Source organism: Natator depressus, chromosome 4 (genome assembly GCF_965152275.1).
Source record: "Natator depressus isolate rNatDep1 chromosome 4, rNatDep2.hap1, whole genome shotgun sequence".
NCBI classification, from domain to species: domain Eukaryota; kingdom Metazoa; phylum Chordata; order Testudines; family Cheloniidae; genus Natator; species Natator depressus.
Genome location: NC_134237.1, coordinates 58189355 through 58203660, shown reverse-complemented (window position 1 = coordinate 58203660; position 14306 = coordinate 58189355). Strand labels below are relative to the sequence as shown.

General features: G+C 41.5%; 1 protein-coding gene across 1 annotated transcript in view; it reads right to left on the bottom strand.

Annotated features, from left to right (window-relative positions):
• FHIP1A (FHF complex subunit HOOK interacting protein 1A) overlaps nt 1-14306 on the bottom strand; it is a 136483-nt gene that overhangs the window by 54461 nt on the left and 67716 nt on the right. The window contains exons 4-5 of the mRNA XM_074950984.1: nt 4373-4606; nt 1991-2617 (exon numbers count right to left, since the gene is read on the bottom strand). Of these exons, the coding sequence (XP_074807085.1) occupies nt 1991-2617; nt 4373-4477 (732 nt within the window). The 5' untranslated portion in view covers nt 4478-4606. The remainder of the gene's footprint in view (nt 1-1990; nt 2618-4372; nt 4607-14306) is intronic.

Genomic DNA, 14306 nt, shown 5'->3' with positions numbered 1-14306 from the left:
CCTTCTGATGCTCTGTGGAGGGTTGTCTCCATGGGGGCAGGGAAAGCTGCCACAGTGCAGGATTTATTAGCAATTAATGGGGGGGAGAGAGAAATCACATGGAGAAAGATATTTATAATTTAAATAGTTATTGACACAATATTTTTAATCAAAATCTGCATTTATAGCTTCTGACTGATGGCCATAATCTCTGGTTGTGCAGAACGTTCTCTGATTCGGAGCTGGGCAAAGCAGTAATCAATGAAAAATATCCTGAACTTTGGACTTCTATACACATAAGAACGGCCATACTGGGTCAGACCAAAGGTCCATCTAGCTCTGTATCCAGTCTTTCGACAGTGGCCAATGCCAAATGCCCCAGAGGGAATGAACAGAATAGGTAATCATCAAGTGGCCCATTCCCATTTTCTGGCAAATAGAGGCTAGGGACACCATCCCTGCCCATCCTGGCTAATAGCCATTCATGGACCTATCCTCCATGAATTTATCTAGTTCTTTTTTAAACCCTGCTATAGTCACAACATCCTCTGGCAAAGAGTTCCACAGATTAACTGTGCATTATGTGAAGAAATACTTCCTTTTGTTTGTTTTAAAACTGCTGCCTATTAATTTCATTTGGTGACCCCTAGTTCTTGTGTTATGAGAAGGAATATATAACACTTCCTTATTTACTTTCTCCACACCAATCATGATTTTACAGACGTCTATCATATCCCCCCCTTAGACATCTCTTTTCCAAGCTGAATAGTCCCAGTCTTATTAATCTCTCCTCATATGGCAGCCATTCCATACTCATTTTTTTTTGCCCTTTTCTGAACCTTTTCTAATTCCAATATATCTTTTTTGAGATGAGGCGACCACATGTGCACACAGTATTCAAGATGTGGGCGTACCATGGATTTATATAGAGGCAATATGACATTTTCTGTCTTATTATCTATCCCTTTCTTAATGGTGCCCAACATTCTGTTCGCTTTTTTGATTGCCTCTGCACATTGAGTGGATGTTTTCAGAGAACTATCCACAGTGACTCCAAGGTCTCTTCCTTGAGTGGTAACAGCTAATTCAGACCCCATCATTTTATATGTATAGACATTCAAGAATCAACAAGTACTTTGTAAATGTATAAAATAAGCCTCAATACTCCAGATACCATTATATTGACATATTGTACGTAGGAGATCTGAGGCAAAAATGTTAACTTGCCCAAGGTCACATAGCAAGCCTGTGGCAGAGGTGACTGACAAAGCCAGAACAAATATTGCTAAATCCCAGTTCTATGCTAACTAGACAAGGTTTTCTTTTCCCATTTAAAATGTGCCTTGTCTTTTATTGCCAGACTAAAACACAAACCACATAGTACATAAATAAGAATTAAATACCAAACCAGAAAAAGGTGATTTTTTTTCAGGTGGTTTATATAGCTCTGTTTTGGCCCTCTTTCCCAAATACCACATGTAGCATCTATAATTTCATCTCAGGCCCCAATTTCTTATTTTACTTGGAGGCAAGCAAAGAAGCAGTGAAACAAGAGAAATCCATCTTTGCACCCTTGTTTAACATTTGCTTAGCAAACAGCTATTCTGCTGTGGGAGGGTTGATTGGTTGTCTCTTTAAAGTAATAGGTTTATTATTGTTTAAATTGTAAAGTTAGATTTCTAACAAGTACTAAAGCTGAACATAAATACTGGTTTAAAAGTCTCAGAACAGGGCCCCCTACTGCCAAATTTGATAAAGGAAGCTTCTGTTCAGCAAGATGGTGGTTAATGGTGAAAACTGTTTCCCTTGCCAGCCAACCCCTCTTTCCTCTCCCATCCCGATAGCATCTGTAATTTCTACAGGACTAGGATGGTTTCCAGCCTTATAGTTTAGAATTCATCTTTCCTAAAAATGATAGTGGAAGAAAAAAGCAAAAAAGTGAAAAGTTACAGAGAGAAAGTAAATTTATGGTAAAAAAAAAAAAAAAAAACCCCAAAACCCAACAACTTACAGGACAAAAGTAGGTGTTTTCTACTATGTGATTTGCAACAACGTTGTTCTCAGCTGACAGGGACATTATGAAGAGCAGAGCGTCACGAGCCTGCTGACCTATTGTTCCTTCCCGATGGATGAAGGGAATCAAAAGGGAAAAAATGAGAAAGTTGGCAGCTCCTTGGTCCTCGCTGGTGTGGAAAAACAGTTCCAGAATGGAAGGATCTTTGGCTAGGATAGAGCAGAGTTGGTTCAGCAGGATGACCAGCTCCAACTCCACAGCTGGTGTGGCCGTTCCTGAGCAAGAGCTCAGCAACATCATCAAAGGCTTCAAGATGGGCTTGTGGTGCAGCACAGGCTGATGGGACTGAGTAACCAGCATCTCATATATCTTCAGCTGCTCAATTTTTGTCTCATCGTTGAACTCCCGCCTCAAGCTCCAAAGGAAGAGTTTCTCCATTATGTTCTCTGTGACTACAAACTCAAGGATAGGCCCCATTGCAGCATCTTTTGCTTGCTCCTCAATTAATAAGAAAAGCATATGCTCCACATAATTCTGCACAGTGCTGGCCTCATCTGGTGGAATTGCCCCATATTTCGCCTGAGTATTTTTCAAAGGGTCATGCTTCTCTAGGATTTTTACAACCTAAACAAACCAAATGCACATTTATCATCCCAGTGTACACGTTTAAAAATATATAGTTGAATAAAAAGAGATCATGTCTTTTACTTTTCATGCTTTAAACTTTTTGCACGCTGAAAAATCAATCTTTAAAACTTCAAACTTGTCACACATTCTGGACTAAACTGCGACATCTTTACTCACACTGACCAGTCCCTTACTGCACAAGTAGCCCCATTGCTGCAAATTTGGGATTTATTAAAGCGTGGATTAGATAGGTTCTACTGTACTTCAAATCAGAGATATACTATTGTCTTAGGCAAGTTTCTTTCAGTGTCAGACAAACTCTGTGCAACAGAGGCCTGAAGTCAATGGGTCTACGCAAGGTACTATTCAGTGTGAGCAAAGGTTATCAAAATATTGCCCTCAGTAAGGTATGCAGGATTTGTTAAAATTTGGATGTAGTAAAGTAATTAGGAATGGGTGAAAATACCACCCTTACTAATTTAATGGTCAGACTCTGCAAGGCCTTGAGCATTCTATTTTCCAGTGGTAAAAGGTGCTCAGATAAGATATGATCATACAAGGTGCTAAGTGAGAACAGAGTGGCAACTGCTTCCTGCACACTCTTGCAGTAATCAGCCCAACATTGGGAACAAGTAATAAATGCAACTGCTCCACCCTGCTCTTTAGGCTAAATCACAATACCACTTCCTCGCCCTTTCTGCCTTCTCTCTCTCCTCAAGGGGAGAGAGCAGAGCTGAGGTGAGCTGTTCTTCCACACAGAACAGAGCAGAGGCCACCTCAGTTTGCTCCCTTGACTAGGCTGAATACCACAAGATGTTTAAATTAGAGTTTCCTCACTACAGGATGCCAGTGCAGATCCTCACTGATGGTCCATTGTTCTCAGGCATCAGAAATTTGCTGATCACTACAGATTCTCCTGCAACACATCAGTCCATATGATGGGAACACAGGTTAATGACAGCTCTCCTAAAATGATGGTAGCTTAACATCTCAGTGGCACTAAAGTCCAGATCCTCAAAGGTATTTAGGAACTTGACTCCCATTGATTTCAAGCCTCTATTGATTTCAATGAGAGTTAGGTGCCTAAATAACTTTGAGGATCTGGGCTTTAGTGGTCATCACAAGATCAGCCACCAGGTGGCTCTTCAAACCCTACAACAGAGTTTCAGGAACAATAAAGACCCTAGGCCAGATTCCTTTTCAGCACAATACAAACAACAGCTTTTTGAAAAAGCACCCGGAAGGAGAAGAAGCCAGTAATATGTAAATTACACCATGCAACCTGAAAATCTGTAGTCAATTATTAATACCAGAAGAGCTTTTCACCCTTAGATCTAAAAGCACATTACACAAAAGGTGATTAAGCATTATTCCCCCCATTACACAGATAGGGAAACAATGGCACAGAGAAGATAAGTGACCTGCGTAATACCCCAGTGAGTCATTGGGAGAGCTGGAAACAGAATCTAGGTCTCTCAATTCCAGTACCAGATCATTAGGCAACATTATCTCTCTCTTTGCTGCAAATTTGAGGTCTATCTCAGTGTGGATTAGCAAGGTCCTACTGTAGTTCAAAAATTGAGTTATAATATTATTACACATGTTTTAATGTTAGCCAATAAACTCTGTGAAATACGGGCTTGTATCTGGAAAGTGCAATGTTACCATACCAGTCTTTGCTTTGAGTGGATTTCTATGAACGCAACCTACTTCAAATCAATAAAACTATCAAGTATTACTGAATTATATTACCTGTCCCCAGTGCGTTTTAAACACTATCATGCATGTTTCTGGGTCAACTCCCTGCAGGTTCACAGCCTGCCGGTTCTTGCTTCTACTAATACCGGAGGACATCATAAATTCTCCAAAGGTCAATCCTACTAGGCCATATTCAATTTCTGTTGAAAACTCTGTAGTCAAGTCAATGAGGTGCAAGCATCACCGTAGGATGGACATTTCTTTATTGACTCTGCAGCTCACAGAAATCTGTAAAAATGACAAAACACATCAGATTGTGTTGCAGGACAAAGCAGGACTTAGTTGAACACTGACATACATTTCCTTGAGACTTCGATCTGAGTGGAATGCTTTGTAAGCAAATTGCTTCGGGCTAGATTCCCATACCTTTAGTCCCAATGAGTAGTACCTTACTCCTCAAATAGCCCTGTTGAAGTCAGTGAAATTGTGTGTGGAGTAAGCTGATATATTCAACATGAATAAGGGTATTCGAATCTGGTATACATGAACATTTACTTTTTGTGTGAGTGTGTGCACATGCTTTCTGACATCCTCCTCTCTGTACAGTATTGCTTAGTAACTAACGACATTCTGCAAGCTATACATCTAAACAAGCTATAGGTTATTTCTGGGACTTTTTAAGATAATCTTTTCCTTAAAAACAATCATTCTTTCAAACACGTGACCTTTCTGATTAATAAAGGTAAACGGGGTGTACATTTAGAAAGCTCTGCAGAACACTGCATACAAATAACAGGATTCATTGATACAATGTTAAACACACCATAAACATGGAACATAAAAGTATAGAAGAGAAGAAAAGAACTTGTGTTATCCAAAGTCACATAAATTAAAATATCATATTAGTTCAGAGGACTTTGAGAATAAGATAGAGACCAAACACTGGATTTTTCTTTTCATGCATTATTTACTACCTGTATATCACAGCATCAAAGCAGTAGATACACCTTCAGGGTAGAGTCAAAATGAAACAGAAAGACAGACATCTCCCAGATATTTATGAGAGGCTTATGAGAACATACTGTTCCCCCAAGCACCAAGATCTTGGACAACCACATAATTCCACATTTCCCCTCTGCATCTATTTTTTTCTTGGGGGTGGCGGAGAACAGGCAAACCAACTGGGCTTTCAATTTCACACAAAAAAAATCTGAACATTTAATTTAACTCTCTCTTGTATCACAACTGAAAATCCCTGTAAGAAGGTAGGAACAGAGAACAAATGCATACAGGTGAGATTATATTGTGAACAGTAGGTCAGAACAGAGAATATGGAGTTAAACATGATTATTTATAGAGATGTTCTGTCTGAAACATTATTTTTCTCTTCAATCCCTGTTCCAACTCTAGACATCCTAGAGCTTTGTAAACCTATGATAACATTTCTCTCTCAACTATGAGGCAGATATTGAATCAAATTCTACTGTCCCTGTAGAGTTTCATGAATACAGGTAGAACAGACACACACACACTATACAATATATACAAAAATAAATAAAAACAGGAAATTCTCATGTCTTAATAAAACCACATTGTAAGACTGTTGTCTTGGCTGAATCTCTTTTGGTTTTAAAGAATACAATTGTTGCATAATCCAGAGGCCTTTAACAATACATTAGGTATTCTTTAGTATATTTCTTGTAAGATCAAAATTCTACTCTCCATGGTGGACGTCTCCCTTATTGTGCTCTACCTACATTCATGGAACTCTGTAGTGGAAGCAGAATTTGTGATCTGAGACCTGCCATATAACAAAGTTTCTCTCTCAATTGTAAGTACAAAATACCAGGAGTTTACGAAGTTTACAACCTAGGAAATTACACACAAAAATACTGCTAAAAAATCTTGAATGTTGCGAAGTCAAGCACTCAAGTTGGGAAATGCAAGAATGAAGGTAAGCCTGTGCAACTTTAATTCCAGCCTTCTTATGCCTACGCATTATGGTACAGTCTTTCATTACATGATCACATAATATTTTTTCTGCAGAGCGCCTGCCTCATTTAGTGCACAGGATGGTCGGTGCTCACATAATGAACAGCTATTGAACATTTTGTTATATCCTTATTGTTCAAAGTGTGACCCTATACCTTATTTACTGCATACTATTCAAACCCTGCATTGAAGAGAGAATATTCATTTCCTCATGGACTCACCTCTAGAATATCGTGCTTCACAAACAAATTTATTTTCATGATAACCTGGTGAGAGGCAGTTTACAGATGGGCAGCTGAGGCACAGAAATATTAAGGCCACTAATCGTGGGCACTCAATTTGAGATGCCTAGGACCAGATGCGGGTTGTTTTGAGTACTTAGCATTTAGAACACTCTGTATGTTCAAGCACCGCTCCCTTGTTCTTCAGTTGCACCAGTTAGTGTTCATCACTTCTGCAGATCAGATTCCAGTGTATCAAATCAGACACCCAAAAAATGAAGAGCACATAATTAGTCACCAGCTGGAAAAATCTGGTTTAAATGACTTTAAATCTCACAGGAACTCTGTGGCAGAAGAAGGGACAGAAGCCAGTTCTCTGGGACAGCATTCAATTGTCTTGTCCTTAGTCCCTTCTGCCCTGCCATCTCCAGCCTGTCCCACTCCTGTCTCCTCATTCCAGTCCCATTCTCTTACATACACCGTCCAAGTCCTTCCCCCAGGTCTCCTGCCTGCCATGCTAGCTATTGTCAACTTTGCTTTTAAGTCAGGCACCTTCCTCTTCCAATGCTGCCTGGGTGTCAAGGAAAGCACAGGAGAGAGAAAGAGAGAGAGAGTCTCCCTCCTCACAGTGCAGGTTCCATCCCAGCCTGCAGCAACCAGGAGCTGCAATTGCAGGACAAGCCCTGCAGAGGCCCTGTAGCCCTGGGCTAGAACATGCCCAGTTGTTCTGGTGATGGAGCTTGCACAGTTCATTCATACCAGAAGTGGTGAAGACTGGAGAATCTTCACAGTTCAGCGGTGAAGATCTAACACATCTCTACTGTGCACTTCTGAACTGAGATTTTTTTCCAAAGGTTTATAACTTGGCCACATTTGGGCAGATTTTCACAGAAACAGTGAAAGGCACATAGGGCCGGCTCTACAGTTTTTGCCGACCCAAGCAGTGAAAAACATTGCTGCTGCGGCCGGCAAAGGGGAGAAGCTGCCGCCGAATTGCCGCCGCCACGGGCGAAACAGAGAAGCTACTGCCGAATTGCTGCCATGGCCGGAGGAACTGCCTCCCCTTTTTAACTGCCGCCCCAAGCATCTGCTTGGAACACTGGTGCCTGGAGCCGGCCCTGAAGGCACATCGTGGACAGAGAGATTGCCTCCTACCAAATTTTAAATCCTTGCTTCAAAGCAAGGAATCACTAGAGCTTCTCAACCAAATGGTTGTAAGAACTTTTTTTTAAACATGGCAAAACAATATTTTTCCCTTACCTCATTCTCAGAAACAGCTGAATCATTCTGGATGAAACTTTTTTTTTTTTTTTAAAAAGGCCAGCCTGAGGCAGACATTCAGCATGTAAAATTCCATCCCAAATAGTTTAAGTTTGGCAATGTTATAAGCAACTGGGGAGTGGGGGGAAAGTAAAGTATGAAAAACATTAAAATAAAACAAAGGAAAAATCATGTCTTAAGATGTATATTTATACACAGAAGTTGAAGGGGAGTATGGGTGATCCAGTGACGAGGGTGTCAGCCTTCGACTTGGAGACTGGGTTGATTGCCTTTCCTGCCACAGACTTGCTGTGTGATCTTGGGCAAGTCACTTAGTCTTTCTATGCCTCAGTTCCCCATCTGCGAAATTTAATTTTCATTTTTATTTATATTTAAAATAAAAAGATGCCTATCCAAAGATCTAGATACCTTAACATCACTATCCCCACAATACAATTACAAAACCAAAACGGGATACTTCCCTATATAAATGGAGTACTGGGAGGATAACTACATTTAAGATTGTGAGGCACTTAGACACTAAGGTAATGGAGTCTATGTAAGTACCTTAGATGGCTTTCTCCAAAAAAGCTATTTGTACATGTAATATTTACCACCCTAAAGCTTGACATCAGGGGAAACAATAGTATTAAGTATTTCTGTTTAAAAGGTTTCATTTAAAAAGCTTTTTAATATTACATGTACCAAATAAGTGTGTAACATATTGCAGTGTACAACTATACTAATATTTGCCTTTTGCAGCTTTACTGGAAAAAAATCTTTCAGTAACATTAATCAGAGAGGCAGCATTGGCAGCTCCCAATTTACCCACGAAATTCTAACATCCTGAGTGTTTGCTTATAAAAAAACATAAAATAAACACAGCTCATTCCCTTGGTATATCACTTATCCCATTTTGTCTGTACTTTACAGGTTATAATAAATGCACACCTTTATGCAGACAGCTATTATCATACATCAGTGCAGAGCCGCAGAATAAAACAAAGAAACTGACATCTAGCAGATCTAATGGGATTTCCCATCCATCTTCAGAGGGCACTTGGACTGAGTAAATCTGCAATACTTGTCATTGATGGGAAGTATTATTCCTGCCCTGTTAGAAGGGCTGTCCTTTAAATGAGACATCAAATAATTTTACTATCCCTCTCTTGAGGCTGTCCACATATCTAATAACGCTTTTTGATAAAAGGAAGGCTTTCTATTGATGACTTGGCCATTAGAGGCTCTCACAGGGTTGCCCAAATGCTAGGATTCTCAGCAGGCATGGAAAGACCGAAAGAGAAATTCACCAGTTCCATTCAGAAACCAGAAAGAGGGACTCCAAAGAATCTATTTGCTATGAAGTTCTTGTTCACGACTTTTCCCTCCCTAAGATAATGCAGAATGGGGCAACGTATTGCGAGAATGGCCACTGGATCTGCCATTACAGTTTTGCCTTCACTAGGAAAGTTTGTGTATATTTTCCCCCACAACAACTCTACAGCTGCATTATTACTACCAACAGTAGTGGTGCAGGCAGGGGTCAGGTGTTTATAATCACCCTGTCTTGAAAACCCTGAGTCCTGACTATGCTAATGACTTACTAACTGTATAGATGAACTTTTGCTGGCTGCTGCTCTAGTATGGGCAACACATTTTTTTCTCAGGTAACTGAATCCATATGCCTAGCCATCCAGTAGAAAGAACACAAATGGATCCTAGCTGCAACTACAGCCTGTGGCAAAAGGACAGTATCTGTGCAGCCACAGTGCATCAAGCCCCCACGTTGGTGGGGAGCATTTCTTTCCCCAATTCCTGAACGAAGTCCATTGAGAACTTGTCTACACAAGGGAAATACCCCAGTTTCCCAGTGTAAAGTTAAATTGTGGAATGTGGTGGTTCTCAGAGTGCCCAGGATTGTGAGTCATCTGGTTACTGCCCCTGCCTCCAGCGAGAGGGAGACTTGCCGGTGCTTGTCTGGGTACCAACTCCTTGACACCACCAGTGTGTTAGTCATCCAAACAATCTCCAATGGGCTGTGCCAGTCCTCATTTTGCCTTGCAGGTTAACAACAGGTGCACCCCACTACTCGAGAGCCTTTGAAGAGTTCCCCTGTAGCCCCTTATCCACTGAACACTCAGAAATACAAGGTTTACTATCCCCAAAGGGACAGTGCACACACCAGCTTGTTTGATTTAGCTCAAGATCTACTCCTTTTATAATACCACAGCACTGAGATACAATTATAGTGAAAATAATCAAATTTATTATCAATGATCAAGATTTAAGAGAGAGTGAGTAAGGATAATCAAGACAGAAGGGTTACATATAAAACAAAATCATAACATGACTGTTAGAGACTAAACGTAACAGGCTAACTTCCTGACTAAGGCAGTCTTATCTCATTCAAAGCCTTTTGCAAGGCTGATTGGGATCCCGTTTTCATGAATGTAAATGTGCTGTCAGTTTACTTCCTAAGTGCAGGATAAAGGGGTGTCTTCCTCATCTCCAACATATGCCCCCAAAGTTCATTGTCTTAGCACACGACCAGGCTAACCCCCATGGCTTATTTTTTCCTGTGTGCTCCTTTCTGGTTGATTCTGTATGTAAATAAGGCTTCCATTGTGTTGTCTTACAATGCTTAATTTACATTTCTAGAGAGAGATACATATATTGCCTCCTGTCTGGAAGAAAGCCTATTTTCCTCTTTGGTTGGTGACAGACTTTAAAACATATTTTCAATACACATATACAACTCCTTAAATATCATCCATATATACACCTTGCAGTGATTGTGAGGATCAGTATGACATAAGGTTTTATTAGAGATCTCACATCACCCTCTTTGGTGAACTAGAATATACATGACCGACATGGGAGATACCTGCAAGCTCTGTGCCCCTTTGGCAGCTGGCATCAAGAGATTCTTGAGTCACATGGTGGAAGTTGAAGGTTAAGCCAAGAAGTTTGCATTTTGCAGCAGGAGCAGAGCATTGAGCCAGAGAGACCTTGGAAGCATCACTGTGAATGAACTGAAGGAGGAGTACAGTTGCACTTGTTCAAGGCCAATGAAAGGGATTGAATGATCAACTATTATAATTTCCGGGTTTAGACAAAAGGTGGAATCTTGGAGATAGTTAAACCTATATTGCCAGTTTAAAATAAACCTCTCAATTTTGTTACTAACAGCACTGTACATTAAACAAGAAAAAAAATCAGTACACTCTAAACCAGGGGTAGGCAACCTATGGCACACGTGACAAGGTGGCATGCGAGCTGATTTTCAGTGGCACTCACACTGCCCGGGTCCTGGCCACCGGTCCGGGGGGCTCTGGATTTTAATTTAATTTTAAATGAAGCTTCTTAAACATTTTTAAAACCTTATTTACTTTACGTACAACAACAGTTTAGTTATATATTATAGACTTATAGAAAGAAATCTTCTAAAAACGTTAAAATGTATTACTGGCACGCGAAACCTTAAATTAGAGTGAATAAATGAAGACTCAGCACACCACTTCTGAAAGGTTGCCGACCCCTACTCTAAACAAATTTATGCTCTTTGTTTTTGAATTTCACTCACTATGGACAATGAATCTGTCCCGATTTTATTTTTAGTTGGTTTTGCATTCTGCTTCTCAAATAATAAGTTGATGCTACAGTCTTTGGGTCTTTTTGCTTAGAAATTTCCTTCCATGAAAGCCAGAGACAGACAGACAGACAGACAGAAAGAAATCTGTTTTGGGTTGAACAGAAACTATTCCCCCCCCCCCCCCACTCCCCTCCAGAACTGCTAGCAAAATGAAAAGTCAGATATTTGCACTGCTCTAGTTTGTGTTACTTATCAGACACCAGTATCTCAGTATGTATCCAAAACTGGAGCCAGAGGCAAGAGAAAGTCAGAAATTGAAGTAAATACTTTCTATGAGTACTTTTCTATGATCCTGAAAATATCCCCACATCTTTCCATTTTACTCATTGTTGCTGTTACCTTTTTAAGCCACACTACTGGAAAATGTGTTACTGACAAAGCATTTTGTATATGAATTTGTACTGAGAGAATCTTCTGTTCTTCCTCGCAACTTTTAGGTATATAATCTGTAGGTGGATTATGTGCAAATTAACATAGCACTGCATCACTTTGCTGCAGGCTAAATGGTTTTAGGCAAGAATCTAAAATTGTGTGTGTTTTGTGTTATGGGAAGTCAGTAAAAATCAGGCGGAAGGATTAATGAGAATCAAGGAATTAATTCTAATAGGATTTTACTGTCTGAGATCAACTGTTATCTGAGTAGTTTGCTCTGAAAAGTATTTTTTTCATGGTTATTAGGTTTTAAGGGCATAAAATTTTACAGCTGTGATTTCCCCCAAAAAGTGCAAGGATCCTTAGTTGGAGTTTATAATTACAAACATAAATATTTGAGCAAAATTTGCTGTGATACAGTGCTTGTCAAACATAAGGTACTCCAAAGGGCTTTATCAAACAATGGGATAGTGACAACACAACTAGTCACTATAATAAATGTAACAGCCAGTATGTATGCAGCAAGAGTTCAAATATCCTCTTTAAAACCTTTCTAAAAATGGAACACCATTACAACACTAGGTCAGCTCCTTTAATGTTAGCAACATTGGAGGCTATAGTGTAGATGAGTTGCTGATGGCTACTGACATTTTATTAAACGTGTTATTTAACTCTGCTTAGAGCAGATCTAATTGACATACAACATTCAAAATGCCTACAACAGTCAGTGGCCCATGTGCCATAGAGCTCCCAGTGCTGCTAATGCAAGTTGGCTGGATCAGTCTTGGGAACTCTACCTATCAGTCCTATTACTTTATTGTGAGATTGGTCACCAGAGTCACTTAGAGCAGCATATGGAGCCATTCCACTGGCCAGTATTGGCAAAAGAAAATGACTTCAGGTCATTGTGCATTTTCTATCTTATTTTGTTAAGACTTCTTTAGGGAGAGGGAGTAGGGTGAGGGTTTATAGTTTTCATGAAAAAAAAAACAAAAACAAAATCATGTTTTAAGGAGGATCATGTCATTTGTAGACAGGTCTGATACAACTACAAGGCAAATCTCTAAAGAGCATTCATGGTCCCATCCGGAATGGCATGCATTAACAAACTAAAAGAATTTGGGAAAATAACAGCTCACATTCTCTCTCTGAATTTTCCTCTCATTTTGTAGTTGCCCCTCAAGTCATTTGCAAGAAGTAGTATGATTAGAGGATCACACAGGTTTTTGACAGATTTCAGAGTAGCAGCCGAGGTTTTTGAGTTACAGTTTACCTCAACAGAACTATTGCAGCATGAGTTTAGTGGGATTGTGGAGGCACAGGTGATAAAGAAATAAGTCAGTGTAACAGTTAAAAAAACCAAGTAAATAAAAATCAGTTTTAGAACTTTTCCTCCAGTTAAGTTAGTTTCCTACATGAAAACTTCACCCCTTCCCTTTGTACTGAGCAGTAAGAACTAGGACTGGAAGGGACCTCGAGAGGTCCCCTAGTGCAGTCCCCTGCACTCAAGGCAGGACTAAGTATTATCCCAGTGGTTCTCAACCAGGTGTACACGTACCCCTGGGGGTAGTGATGAGCTGCCAAAATCTTAACAACCGGTTCCCTCCTCACCCCACAAGGGGGTCGTGGCCGCCCCCGGGACTCCTGCCTCATCCAACCCCCCGCATTCCTTGATCCCCCCCCCGGGACCCCTGCCCCATCCACCCCCCTCCCCTGTCCCCGACTGCCCCCAGAACCGGGCAGGAGGGTCTCGTGGGCCACCGTAGTGTGTGCCCACCGCACCCCACCCCTAAGAGCCAGAGGAACCTGCGGGGGGCGAGGTGGGGAGTCCCGGGGGTGCTTACCTGGGGCAGCTCCCAGGAAGCATCTGGCACGTCCCTCTGGCTCCTAGAGGCGAGGTAGCATAGCTAGGAGGGGAACAGGGCTTTTAAATTTAACAACTGGCCAAAAGTGGCTCCGCCTCCGCCTCCTCCCCTGAACGAGCTGTCCCGCTCTGCTTCTCCGCCCCCCACCCCAAGCTTCCTGCGAATCAGCTGTTCACGCGGGAAACCTGAGAGGGCTGAGAAGCAGGCGGCGGCTTCGTGCTTTTAGGCCCAGGGAGGCGGAGGCGGAGCAGAGGTGAGCTGGGGCGGGGGGATGTGAGGAGGGCCGCCCGCGCCGCAGCAAGTAACCAGGGGAGGGGGGAGCGGCGGGGGAACCGCTCCTGGCCCCAGCTCACCTCCACCTCCCTGGGCCTGAGCATGAAGCTGCCGCCTGCTTCTCAGCCCTCCCAGGCTTCCTGCGTGAACAGCTGATTTGCGGGAAACCAGGGGCAGGGGGGGAAGCAGAGCGGGGCGGCACGTTCCGGGGGGGAGTGGGGGTACTTCTGAAGGTTTGCAGCACTCATTTTTATTTATTTTAGACTTGACTGACATGTCAGCTCTCAACGTTCAGATAGCAAGCTGGTACTACTTGCATCTTCATCTGTCCTACCTAATATCAATCAGATTAA